Here is a 14,411-nt window from a genome sequence, read left to right as displayed (position 1 = left end):
CAAGTAGGTAATTAGTTAATGACGATAATCCCGCCACCACAAATCTTATGAAACACATCAACATTGACCTTTGATATTCCGAAAAGAAATATCCATAATGATTTAAAGCGAACGTGTTCTTACGCAGCTGTGACATAAGCTGCGCATGCGAAAAACACCCGCTAGACCAATTGATGGCGAATAAACCTGTTGATGAAGAAATACTTGTCTCCCATTGGTCTGTGAACACAATCTGCAGGAAACGCAGCTTAAACTACAGCAAAATTTTGCAGGAAAATCTGCAGAAAGTAAGAAAAATGCAATTTAAACATATTTAGCCAATGAGTCTGGCCAATCTGTTGATATATTCCGATAGATATTGAGCACGATCAGTCATTTTGAAAGAATTACGGTCCGACTCTCTTTATTTTTAAAGCAATGACGCATAATATGATTATTGAAAAATTGACAAATATATTTTCTTGGAGGGAAAAGTGGGACTAGCGTTTAGTTAAAAATCAAAATTAATACACTGATCGAGACCTCGCTTTCAAAAGTATATATCAGTGCATTTTCGCATCGAATCTCTCTCAATCATGAACAAACTTGGGCAAAAACAGCAAGATTGCCTGTTTTGTCAATTCACACATTTTCATATTTGGGGGCAATTTTAAAGTTGATGGCCAATGTTTTCAAAGTCAACATTTCCACAGGAAAAAATACAGCTATTTTTCTTCCAAATTCATTCATTTGTAGAGTCCGACTCTCTCTTGTTTTCTCGCAGTTTCCGTTGTGCTCTGAGAGAAACGATCATGTGTATCATAAGCGTTTGGCTCACTTGAAGATGGCAGAATTTGCACTTGCATTTTCTGCCGTGTGGAAGACCAGAGGGAGTCAGCTAATTTATGACAGAATGTGCTTAAAAATGACTGGTGAATAATATCTTTTGTAAGTGCCTGACAAATATTTATATTTTAAATCACGCTCTTCAGCTGTCAAGTGAGCTCCAAATGGCCTAAATTGTCAGCTGTTTATCATCCTAGGTCAGCTCAAGGTCACAGACGTCAGCTGAAGAAAGTGGTGACCATTGGCCCTGTGTTGAGCGGACAAACCGGTGTTACCTAGTATTCTATGTACCGTGCTTAGAAGCAACTTAGAAGGGTGGAGTGTGGACTCCACCCTTCCAGTTTCGTTCTGACGGCTGACCTCTTCAGCTTTGATTTTCGAGTCTGGAAAATTTTTAAGGTTGAACGTAATAGTCAGCCAAGTGTATATAATTGATAATGATATTGATAATAAAACTGTTGATCTGTTATTCACAAATTGATGAGAAAATTAAACAAATATTGTACCTAAGCCTGTAAATCACAAGTTATACTGTATTTTACTTTTCTCATTACTGTATGAATTCTTCACCATTATATGTGCTTTGCTTTCTCAGTTTTATCAATAATTAATCAGTTGGTACTTGAGTTCCTGGTATGTGTAGAAATCATTGATACATCTGCGGTCTGCCTTGAAAAGGTAACATCTTGTGTTGCCATTCTTTGTTCATCAAAGTTGTGGTCAGAGAGCATCACACCAGTGTATCACTAATCAGTGGTCTATAATATATTGCTATCTTAGAAATGGCAAGCATGGACCTTGTGGGTTCCAAAAGGAGTTGGTATGGGCTAACATTTTACAGGTTAACAACCTTGCCTATAGGCAAGGTTGTTTGGTAGATATGGAAGGTCCTTGGCTTGATTCACTACAGCATTGCTTTTCATGCCACACGGGTCCACGTCTATCAACTTATACTTCCTAACAAATAACAAAATAAAAAATAAAACAATATGCTGAGTCATAAAGGTGTTAAGAACTCCTTTATGTTTTGCTTAAAGTACAAATAGTTAGCATTTTATATAAATCTGTCTGAATACATTATGCAGCTTATCAAGAGTTTAATGCTAAGCAATACATGTGAAGACTGACACACATGTACATACTAGGCAGCAAACAAAGCCTGGGTTTCAGTTGTGGTTTTATTTGTATTGCTATTGTATTGTCATTGTCTCTGAGGAAAACAATAAGCCTGTACCTATACGCTGACATATGTGAACATACTAAGCAACAAACATGAACACTTCTTAAGTTTTAGGAAATTCATCAACTGTGCATGACAATAACTCAATCATTTTCTTGATACATACCTAATCGCTAACTCCAGACTCCCAAGTGTCCAAGCTGCAAACTACCTACCTCAAAGTTGATGAATCTCCAAGGCATAAGACACACACAATAGCATTACATTAAAGGGACCCTCCCACCTTAACATTAGTTTTTGAGTTGAGATAGCCAAATTGGTGGCCATGGCCTGAAAATACCGGTTTGGGCATTCACAACATCGAAAAATGCTTTAATTCGGAGATATGGAATTTCAAACTTGCAGTTTTCGGATTCTAAGGGGCTAATGCATTGGTATGCCCCCTTAGAATTTGTGACGTCAGCGGAGATCTAACGATTTTTAAATCTTTTACTAAAACGTTTGGCAGCACGCGGTGGTATATGCTGCTTTGCGCGCAACAAATGCCGCACTTTCAAATAAAGTCGCTAGGAACAGCGGATATCCCAAAAAGTAAACAAAAGTAAAAGTCTAATATCTTGAAAACCGGTGAATATTTTTCATTGAAATTTGGTAGATATTCATTTTTGCTCTTTCTGAACCGAGCGACATCACTTTCATGCCAATTCATTAACTTTTTTGAAGGTGGGAGGGTCCCTTTAAGTAGAATGCATGACAGTTCATTGCAATTTTAACGCTGTTCTTCATCTGAGAGCTGTGGTGTGGTGTCCTGCAGTCTCCGGTCTCCATGTGACCGACTCTAACTTCTGTGCACAATAGCTGTCTGCGTGGTTTGTCGAGCATGCCAGCTGTGCAGCCCATTTGTATCTGTCACAGCGTGCCGTCTCCAGTCGGTCCCCCGCCTTCAGCTGCGGTCACACGCGGCTTCTCGCCGGATCAGTGGCGCACCATCAATCAGCGGGGGCGCGTGACGGTGCGGACAGGCCGGCCCTGACCGCCCCTTTACCCTGCCCGCCGGCAGGCCAGGGTCGCTGGTAACCCGTGGCTGGTGACCTGTGGCCTGTGAGTTGTGACCGAAGATGCAGAACTTCACCGGCGGCTCGGCGGCCGTGCCGGTCACCCAGGTGGAACTGACCCTGTCATGTCGGTGAGTGAGTGAATGGATGATTAATGAATGTGGTTAATGAGTGTGTACGAGCGAGCAAGAGGGCGTGCGCGGGTGAGAAGTCAACAGTCTCGGATAGGGGTTTCGGAGTTGTGAGACATTTTATAAGCTTTTGGGACTTCGGTGTCTATTTGCAATCCTGTGCTGTTGAAGGAATGTGTGTGCTCCCACCAACTCCGAGTCACCCAAATCTGCAATCAATCGATGTTATCTGACCTCTGACCTCTGTGACCTCTGGCCTTAATTGACCTCTGACCTCTGTGACCTCTGACATCTGACCTCTCTGACCTCCTCCCCCAGGCACCTGGCGGACATGGACGTGTTCTCCAAGTCGGACCCGATGGTGGTCGTCTCGGTGGCACCGTTCGGCTCGTCAGCACGCGACAGACGCTGGGACGAGTACAAGCGCACCGAGGTGGTGCAGGATAACCTGAACCCCGACTTTGCCACCAAGGTGCCCATCGCCTACCGGTTCGAGGAGCAGCAGTTTCTACGGTGAGCGCCCGGCGGCCGGCCGGCTGTGACTCCGCCTGGCCGGCCGAGTGGCTTGTGTTAGGAGCTGTGGACGCTGGGGACGCTGAGGCTGGATCCTACTAGCGCCAGCTTTCAGTCAGAGTCGCGATGACATTTGGGGATGGAACGGAAGTGACAGATGCTCAATCGGTCAGTTAATTGACCATGGCCTATCTCAACAGGCACCGTTCTTCACTCGGGGTAGTGGAATGGGTTCATTGCGTTGTTTATTTCAATATAGTATGCTGTTAGTAAAGCCCTCCTGGCACAAAAACATTGGAAACTAGGTAGGTAGGAACTAGAAAGTCGTATATAATACGCTCTGCATTAGCGTAAGACGCTTAGCGTAATGACCTAGTGTTGTACTAAGAAGCGGTTTCGGAAACGGTTGGCATCATTATCACTGCTCCTGGACCACAACGGACTGTGGAAATCTCGTACAGGGACCCGCAGTTGCTACTGTACAGCTGCGACCCTGAGTAAATTGTCCCAGCACCCTCACAGGGAACAACGATAAGCTGTCAGAGGGTACTCACAGGAAACCTCAGCTGGTCTTGTACAGGGACCAGCAGTCGATATCAATGTTATCGGTTGTTACTGGACAGGACAGACGGTTAGACTTGGGGATTGTGTACAGTAGCAACTGCGGGTCCCCGTACCATCTATACACAGACAATATGAGTTGACATTGTATTTTCAGACAGTCCGACGTGTAGTTTCCTTCCGTCTCGGTTTCCAGTACGATAGTGCCCGGGTAGTCCCTCAGATGTCATCAGGCCCGGACCGGACGTACCGCGCGGGCTCTGATCTGACCCTGGTGTAATTGGACGTAAGTGCACGAGACCGCAAGCCCGCCGGGCCGCAGACGCTGGTAGTTAGGACGGCGCTACTGCTTAGGATTGCTTTCAGCTGCGGGACGTACCGTACGGCGGGAAGGCCCGTCCGTGAGCCGCGCGCTGTGAAGTCACGTGACGCGCCGTGACGCCGTAGCGTCGGCTAATGGTGCCGAGCAGGGGCGTGCTCCCCGGGGTACCGCCGCACACAGCCGCTATCCGGGTTCAGAAATGGCCAATACCCTAATTTTCGACAAATTTTAAAGCGTGCTTTTCTCACATTTTCTGGTCGTAAATTGATCAGACTGTTTAAAGGTAGACTGCCACCTTTTTTTCCACAAAACGGTTTTCACTAGAGCTGAGCCACCTATGTCCCAGACTGAAGTCGGTTTTCCGAAATTCGAACCCGTTTGCGAGAAATCGGAGACCAAAGTTCAGTTTGATGCCATTTTTTTAGTCCAAGAAAACCGACATCTCTACTGTTTATCGATAACTTTGAAACACGAATTTTCTTATCTTTTGATAAATATATGTCAAAACTTTGATTGTTTCGAGATCAGAGAAGAATTTTGGAGTGTCAAAATAAAAGTTAAACTTATATATTCAGTAGTTCATTTTTTCCAAAAAAGTGTGGGAAATGGGGTTTAACATGGGCCAGACCCATTCCAAATGAGCCATAATTTTTAAATGTTTTACGAACTTAAATGCAAAATAAATTAAACATGGCCAATTTCTTATGAAATCATATATTAGTAAATCATAAAATACCTTACTTTTTCAAATAAAATGTAATAATCTTATGACCTTGAAGTCTAGTGATGTGTAAACATTGTCGCTAGACATTAACCGATTGATAATTGTATGATAATCGACATTTTTTTTTCGCGATTCACGTGATGATACTTTGTCAGGTGAATTCTAAAATTTTGTTTTGTCCAGGGAATAAATCATAGGCCGATCTGAGAAAACTTTTTGAAGGTGGCAGTCTTCCTTTAAAGTATCATCCAGATTACTCATTCTGGCACAGATTGGTGGGCTCCCAAAGTACACCGTTTTGTTTTGCTCCGTGAGACCGAACTTGTGCTGCGATCTTCATGTAAATGTTGACGAGTCTCCTGTCATATTCTTTGCTTGAAAATGCGTAAGTAAGATATCAGCTAAAAGGGGAAAATGTGCGGAATCCATTGGTAACAAAAGTGCATCTAAAAAACTTCCCACTCAGTTATTGTAAGCTAAATGTTGCACACTTGCACAAAGCAGAAGGGCTTGAGGATTTCAATATTTACATAGGCCTGCCAAAAAACGCACAACGTGCTTCACATCGAGACAACGTCCATAACATATACCGTACAATTGTGATTCATTTGCTGAAGAACTTAGGTTGGCATCACACTTCCGGCAAAAGTTATTGCAGTTCGAGTGACGCTAGGTCGCCGCCCGGCCGACCCCGGTCAGGTCGGCCGGGCGGCGGCCGCGCAGCTGACGTCTGTGCGATTCGGCAGCTGACCAATCAGCTGCGAGAGAGGAGCGCGGTCCGTCTAATCGCCCCCGGCAGTTGCTTGTGCGGAAGGGTGCTCGACGCTCGTGTCGATTGCATTTGTTGGTTGTCGATTGTCAATTGACTTAAGGGGTATACTTTCTGGTGACCAATAAATGTACGTCGTCTTAACTGAATGTAGTCTGATCAAATTCAATAAAGCAAAAAGACATCCAGCCAACAGAACATCGTAAGAATGTCCGATATGGTTGATAACATTTAGAGTTTTGGGGAGCAGCCATCGACCAGAATAAAGCTTATTGGCTTTTGTATGTAACATTTGCATTGCTTTTGGAAAGTTTCAGTCAGATATCTTCAGAAATGGCAATGTTATCGGCTTTTGCATTTTACCGTAGTCGGTTAATCACAATTCTCGATATTGCAAAGGCAATTTCAGTACTGACATCGAAAACCAAAACGAATAGCATCATCGTGTTCCAGAGCTCAAATTGCATCCGATGCACATATTTTTTTTGTTGAGAATGTTCAACTTCAAAATTTGACCTTTTTGACCTCGCCGTGACCTGACCTTCATTTGTCGAATGGAAATAGTTTCGAATCGGACGACCCAGATGACATCATTTTTAGATGCTTTTGCCGAAATGGACATTAAAGATGTGTCGCATGACCTTAAAAATGTATACATTTCCTTCCATGACCTTTTCCGTGACCTTTTGTGACCCATGACCTTTCCATGACCTTTTGTGACAAAGTTAGGTTTCGTTTGTCAGCTATTCCTATCAGAAACCGTTTGAATTTTTAGTATTGAACGAGTAGTTTCGAAGACAGCAGGGAAGCTATGCAGAATCCCCTCCCTAGTCACCCATGTTATGGGATATACCCGTCATCCGCGGATTACAAGCAAACATATTTTTACGGCAATGCTGGATCAGCAGGATGGTCATACGTTTCCATACGTAACCTTACGGTTTACTTCACATATAATAAAAATTTCTTGGCAAAATGTCAACTGGTTAACGAGTTATCGCATTTTGGCCACTTCCGAACTCAAATAGCGGCTGTGTGCGCCGGGGTCGTTAGGGACGAGAACTGCAGCGGGTCTCCCCGCGCCGGCCGGGCGCCCGCCGGGCCCGGCCCGCCGGTCCGCAACTTCATGATTTTATCGATAAAGAAACACCGCCCTTGTTGATATGCTGTCAGCCTGCTAGATGTATCTTCGGCTGGTGTCCCTATTTCATGCGGTTTTAGTCCTGCCTTTTTTGCATGATATCTGATAGATGGTCGTCCGTTGCTTATTAGCAATTTTATTTACAGATTAGCCGGACACGACTATGCTGTATTGCTTAGTATGTAGGTCAGCTTAGCCTGGACCGTAATCCTGATTATGGTGCTATGCGTTTTTGGTCAATAAAGTAATTTATGTAATGGTGAACGATTTTTTTTTTCATGTGCAGTTAGATTTATGAAAATACGTTTTAGCCATTACCTATAAAATATGTTGCCCCGATTCATGCTGACGTAGATCATACACCATAATGGAACTGCGATTGACTCGCTTTTTGGGATCCGCTTTGTAAATTTGATCGCTAAGCTTAATGTCAAATACCAAAAGTACGTCGGAAACTATGGTATCACCCTAGAATATCTAGTTTCTTTTCAACAGGTAGCATTTCTATCAATACCTGGTAGGGTGCGTGGGAAGGTACAAATTTATTTTGATCCACCCCGTCACCGTCACCCGGATCAGGCTGCCGATCAGGGAATGCCGCTGAGTGCGAGCGGTCCTTACGTAGATAGTTGGGACATTCCCCGCTGTTTTTAAATTGGTCTGGCTCGGTACCGAGTTCACGTCAATCTCCGCAATAAATGTTTCATTATTGTGAGATTGACTCGTGGGCGGTACCTGCAGCCTTTCAGTGAGGATTACTAAGTCCTTTTTACTGTTTGTTCATCTTCTTGCCGGCCATACTTTCTGATTCCCCTGGTTTATTTTGTCGCTGGTGACGTAGTCTGATTCCTATTGGCGCATTGTCGGGTAAGTATGAAAATGTGGAGAAGCTCGGAGAGTTCCGGGAGTTTAGGAGGACTTTTCTTTTTTCCTGCATCTTGCCCTTCTGATCCGGATCTAAGAAGTGAGCTCCTCATGGGCGGGGTCCGGGAGGGTAGTTACCTACCGTACCACTGCGTCCGGGAGGGCGGGTGTCGAGTGTCGACGGAGCGGAGCAAGATGGTCAAAAAAGTGGCGCCTGAAGAAATGATACTTATAGGTAGGAGAGCAATTTTTAAGGTGCTCACTCAAGTGCTGTTTATTGCTGACGTGAATACCATGGAAGAACGATGTTTGCTCCAGCGACCGACGGCTTGCGTTCAGGGTATGATGGTTCGCACTTTGCAGTACGGTAAACGACGTTTGAGAGAAGGCTAAGTTGGTGAGACGGGGTTGGGTTTTTAGGGCGAGTGGTCATACTGATAAAAAAGTCCAACGTGGCAATGCTTGAAAAAGTCAGCAGGTACCCTTACCCGTGTATTATTGAGGAAGTGATACTCCGTTGCAACTATGGTTGTCAAACTATAAATCCATTCCGGTAACTGGTGTTATCTCAGCTATCGTGAATCCTATAGCTTTTTCCTGCGACTTTTGTTTGTCTTTGTGACTATCGTGATGTTCATTTCACGACTCATTGACGTGTACTTCATGACGTACGTGACGTGCATTTCACGACTCCCCTAACCCTCACACCGCGTCTCTCCCTCCGTCGTCAGGTTCGACGTGTACGACGTGGACTCGTCGTCTGCCCGGCTGGAGGAGCACGACTTCCTGGGCCGGCGCGAGTGCACGCTCGGCGAGCTGGTGTCGGCGCGCGTCTCCGAGCTGCCGCTGCAGGGCGGCCCGCCCAGCGGCGCGCAGCCGGCCACGCTGATCGTGCACGCCGAGGAGATGCTGGGCTCCAAGGAGGAGGCGGTGCTGCAGTTCTGCGGCAGGAAGCTGGACAAAAAGGACTGGCTGTGGGGCAAGTCGGACCCGTACCTGGAGCTGTTCAAGTCGACCGAGGAGGGTCAGTGGGTGCTCGTCTCGCGCACGGAGGTGCTCAAACGGACGCTGAACCCCGACTGGCGGCCGGTGACCGTGTCGGTGGGCTCGCTGTGTAACGGCGACTACCAGCGCAACATCCGCGCCGTCTGCTGGGACTGGAACGCCAGCGGCACGCCCGACCTCATCGGCGAGTGCTTCTTCACGCTGCAGCAGCTGCGCGACGCCACCAAACCGGCCGCCTTCGACTGCATCAACAAGGAGAAACAGGTGCGTGCGTGACGGCCCGACTGCGTGTGAGCGTGGGCGTGGGGTTGGGAGGGGGTGTGACGTATGTGTGTGTGCGTGGGGTGGGGGGATGGGGAGGGCGTGGCGTGGGGTGTTTGTTGGAGGATCTTTATATCACTGGTAAACCAAGACCATTCGAACTCAAACTGCGGCTCTTATCTCATTTATCATTATGTATTTGAGGGGCAGGGCAATGGGTAAATGTGTTTTTACTGCATTCTAGAACATATTTGCATTGTTTGTCTACCATTCCCCATTTTTACGTTGTTTGTTTACATTGCTCCTTTCACGTAATTAATTTACGTCGTTCCGAGGCGTTTTATATGTAGCAGCACTCTAGAATTACTATAGGATTAACGTGATTGCTGCCATAAATCTGTTCGTAGGACAATAGCTCGCAGTCGCCAAATTGATGGGAAAGGACTTGCTACGAAGGAAGACGCCTCTTTTCTTAAACAACCTAAAGATACAATGGAAAGCTTTTAGAATGCCTTCAAGTAGGCAAATATTTTGGATTATTGGATACCATTTGGATATTTGTCGTCGGAAAAGTGCGTTTGGGCCACGATGATATCGTGAATTAGGATGAATTAGAATACTCGTATGCATAATGAGTTATTTTTATGGTTCAAGAAGCATATCGTTCTGACGTACGCTCGTCGTTCACGGGTCTAGAATTGGCTGATGAATTATGGCCATACATAATTTGCAATTTACATTGTGATATTACTGATTACTATTAAGTCTGATCTCGATCTAATGCTGGTCCTATTTCTGTCAAGACCTATCCCAGTGCATTGCAAACGGCCGAGAGGCCTACCATCTGCCGGCTTAATCCGGCGGCGCATTCATTTGAATTCAATTGTGCTCCTTTACCGCGTTAATCGCCCTCGGCTGATGGGTGGCAGCCTTTTTGCCGGTGAGCCGGCTTTCGCAGCGCCGCGCGCCGCCCCCGCCCTCCGCTCTGAGCCGCCATCGGCGGTTTTTGACGGCGGCGAACTCCGCTCTCTGAGGAGGCGACTGATGGCGAACTGCAAAGCTCGTCTGAGAGCTCCTCTAGCCGCCCTCGCCCCCCGCCTCGCCACTTTGAGACAGACGGCTGGATGACTTCTGGCAGTTTTTCCTCACGGTTGAACTTGAGTGGTCGGATAGTTGTGCTAGATTGATAGCTCTTTGGGTTTTCTGTGGGCCTTTAAATGACACTTAATGAGACTCAAGATTGAGGTTCTTTTTGCGTATGGATTTTAGTTAATCAGTGGCAGCTCACGTTTTCCTTTTTGTGCTAGAAAATGTAGTCAAGCGTGGTGTCTGATGATATCCAGTGGCGCCTCTGATTATTTGAATAAGCCCGATGTTTTACTATTTTAAAACCATTTGACTATTGAGTGCATATTCAATTTTCCGCGTCACAAGCCAGTACGTTATTGATGGCGAGGACTGACTGCAGCCGTATTGTTTATCCTCCGCCTTCAAAGCTGACCCAAGGCCGCAATTTGTCGGAGCTTGCGGCAGGAATGGTTCTGAGGGCGTATAACTTCTCAAGTTCTGCCCATCTCACCGATAAGTTTATCCATTCATTGCACTATCGATGTTGATCAGAGCCGATAGAGCCAGAGGATGTGAGTGGCGCGTTACGGTGGCGGTCTGCGCGGCGTCGCTCGGCGATAGCGTTAGCTCGGTCCGTGCTGCTCCTCCTGGCTATGTCATGACAGAACCTGACCTGATGGTATGATCTGGCTGGATCTACACAGGTGCCTTGTGTACAGGTGTCAGTAGTTTTTGTGATGAGTGTGCGTTATTGTACATTACAGTTCCGTGGAATGCATTTTCACTTCAAGTAGGAAAGCAAATGCCTTATTTTATCTTGCACAAGTGGACCAATGTTAAGGCTCAACTAATTTCGAATCAAAGTATCTGGGCAATGCACTGATGCCGTTTTAAGCCTCAGCCGGAAAGCTCAATGTGCATCCATGTAAATTCAATCAAACTAGCAGGATGATGCTGATAAACATCAACAAAATATGTTCCGAAAATGACTGACACACTGCTGTCCGGACAGATTGGTCGGAGATGCGTACTCCGCTTGGTAGTATGATAATTCCGCTACTGGGAGGCTTCCCAGAGGCGGTTATAGTCCTAATTTCGTATCCTATTGATTTAGGACTCTGTGTGAAGGTTTGTTTGTGGCCCAGAACAGCGATTGTCACTATCCGAATATGAAATAGCTCTTTGCCTGACTGCTTTCGGGCCCTGTGATGCCGCTTGGTTTGACCAAGAGCACAATAAAGTTATCAACTTCCCACTGGACTGAAGGCAGCACTATCGATAGGCAATGGGCAATCATGAACGTATTTGGCGTCTATTTGTCTTAAATTCGATGGTGGTCGTAAAACCAATGATGCTTCAATATTCCTGAATTGGAAACCCTGAGCCAAAACGTCTTAACTCTTAAATGACTGCCAAACTAAATACATTTTTATTCTACATTCTGATTAATCGCCCGCCATTGGCCGTCATTATTTATCTCACAAATTGAGCCACCGTACCGTGATGCACATTCTCCGCTGCCTTTCTGGTATGATGCCGCCTCGCTCTCCCGCCCAACCCGCTCTCTTTGACCGATCGGTACCCCGCACCCCGTCTGTGCGGCAGGCGCGGAAGGGCTCCTCGTACCGAAACTCCGGCCAGATCATCCTGCAGAGCTGCCAGATCCGCGTGCAGCACACGTTCCTGGACTACATCCAGGGCGGCACCGAGCTGGCCTGCACCATCGCTATCGACTTCACAGGTGAGCGTCAGAGACTTCACACCTTAGGGCTGAGTTCGACGTTGGAACGCTCTGTTCCTCTGCTCGGTAACGAACTAGCTTGCCGCGGCATAGCTGTGTCACTGGACTCTGTAACGTTCTGTTACTGTTGTCGAGCGTTTGTACATCAGAGTTGACTAGGGGAGGGGAGGGACGAGGAGAGGGGTGGTGACAGTGACGTCATAATGACGTCACAGTGCCGCTACCCCTGCTGCTGTCGGGAGCCGGAAATTGGTGGCAGCAGAACAGCAGATAACACAACTTGGCACGGTGCAACAAGCTGCTAATGATAAACAATACAAACAAGTGCAAACAAACAGAGTGAACAAATGCAAACGAACGGTAATGAATTATGTAATAAGGGTGGCTATAAGTTATAACTGTACAGCAGTCATGAGACATGAAGTATGATTTTCCTATTCATTATGATCCGTAGAGGTATACACTGACATCATGGCATTATTGACCTTTAGTTCCCAAGCAACACAAGTAGCAGGACTTCTGGAATACTTCTCAAGATCACCTTCCTCAAAAGGCTGGGGCGCTGTTCAGCGAGTGTAAATGGGGCTATTTTTGGCAGCGTCAGTTTTGGTGGATAAATGTCACACTACTCAAAGATGATGGAATGTTTCATATGCCGATGCTTTCATCAGTGTTGCGAACTGTGGCCAGCTAGTTCGCGATGAATAACCGTGTCTAAACGTGTGTGTCCAATGTCCATTCTCCTTCCCCTGCCCATAATTTGTCACACTCGGGATTATTCCACCACTGACGTCACTATCTGCCCCGGCCTGCCACCAGTGACGTCACTAACTACCCCGACCCTCTCTGGCAGCGTCCAACGGTAACCCCATGCAGCCGGACTCGCTGCACTACCTGGGCCGGGACGCCGCCGGGCGCATCAGCAACCCGTACGTGACGGCGCTACGGGCCGTCGGTAACATCATCCAGGACTACGACAGCGACAAACAGTTCCCCGTGCTCGGGTTCGGCGCGCGCGTGCCGCCGGCCGGCATCGTCAGCCACGAGTTCTTCGTCAACATCGGAGCCGAGACGCCGTTCTGCTACGGCATCGAAGGTAGTGGGGTGCGAATGCGGAGTTTCTCGGGGAAACTGGATGGTGATGCAGAGTCTGGCTCGAGTGGTAGCTGGGGTCGGGTTGGTAACAAGCTGAGTGGTAAGAAACTCAGAGGAATGATGAGTCGTTTGTTTGCGGTTATGGCAAAGCATGGGGAATGTGATACATGGTGACTTGTGTCCTAACTTGTGTTAGTGACTATTTACATGTCTTGCGTTCCTGTTCTTTGAAGGTTTGGTGGCGTCTTGGTTTGTCTCAAATGATTGAAATTTAAAACGAATAGAATTAGTTAGCGAAAGTTTGAAAAGCAATGTGGTGGTGGCGTCTTTCAAAATGCATCATATCACAACATAACTTATCTTCTCTAGTGACTTTTAGTTAGCAACTACTTAGCATACTACCCAGTAACCCTGACTGGTGTAGTCCCATTAGTTCTCCGGTGCGTTGTCTCCGCCGATAGTGTCCCTCTAACCCGCCCCGGCTCCGACAGGGGTGGTGGCCGCCTACGAGCGCTGCCTGCCCCAGATCCAGCTGTACGGACCGACCAACTTCGCCCCGGTGATCCAGCACGTGGCAAACTTTGCCAGCCGGTACCGCGACGGCAGCCAGTACTTCATCCTGCTCATCATCACCGACGGCGTCATCACCGACATGCCGCAGACCAAACAGGTGAGCTCGGTGATCCACAACAAACAGGTGGGCTGGGAGGGGCAGGCTCAGAGGACCAGGCTGCTGTGTCAGACAGTGACAGCAGGGCGGACCAGGCAGGTATATCAGGCACCCACTGTATGACGAAGAGGCGCGTCAAACACTCACAGTGTAACAAACAGGTGCGACAAACACTCAATGTAGCAAACAGGTCCGTCAAACACTCACATTAGACGAAACAGGTGCGTTAGACACCCACATTACATAAAAGAGGTCCTTCGCAGACCTGCAGCGAACCAAATAGGTGCGTAACGAGATTTGAGCATGCTCATATGTTGACATGTGATGTTCATGAAATGTGAAGGAAATGCTGATTTTATACATGAATTTCATCGACAGCATGCACTTATTATACAAGCTATGTATTGATTTGCCTCGCATTCTTCTAGTGAAGCTGCATGTGGGTCCTGGATTGGTGTGCACTGCTGAACAATGACATTGCACTGT

General features: G+C 46.9%; 1 protein-coding gene across 5 annotated transcripts in view; it reads left to right on the top strand.

Annotated features, from left to right (window-relative positions):
- Positions 1-1,089: 1,089 nt before the first annotated feature.
- Positions 1,090-14,411, top strand: part of LOC122375276 (copine-8-like) — a 16,821-nt gene continuing 3,499 nt past the window's right edge. Inside the window, exons 1-8 of one of the 5 annotated variants that reach the window (XM_043354565.1) lie at positions 1,090-1,112; positions 1,421-1,503; positions 3,066-3,191; positions 3,510-3,704; positions 8,817-9,354; positions 12,025-12,160; positions 13,014-13,256; positions 13,747-13,925. In XM_043354565.1, coding sequence (XP_043210500.1) covers positions 3,124-3,191; positions 3,510-3,704; positions 8,817-9,354; positions 12,025-12,160; positions 13,014-13,256; positions 13,747-13,925 — 1,359 coding nt within the window. In that variant the 5' untranslated portion in view covers positions 1,090-1,112; positions 1,421-1,503; positions 3,066-3,123. The other 4 variants (XM_043354564.1, XM_043354568.1, XM_043354567.1 and 1 more) reach the window with 4 other exon arrangements.

The sequence above is a fragment of the Amphibalanus amphitrite genome, unplaced genomic scaffold (assembly GCF_019059575.1).
Source record: "Amphibalanus amphitrite isolate SeventyFive unplaced genomic scaffold, NRLGWU_Aamphi_draft 001808F_arrow, whole genome shotgun sequence".
NCBI lineage: Eukaryota > Metazoa > Arthropoda > Thecostraca > Balanomorpha > Balanidae > Amphibalanus > Amphibalanus amphitrite.
This window is presented reverse-complemented; position numbering and strand designations above follow the sequence as displayed.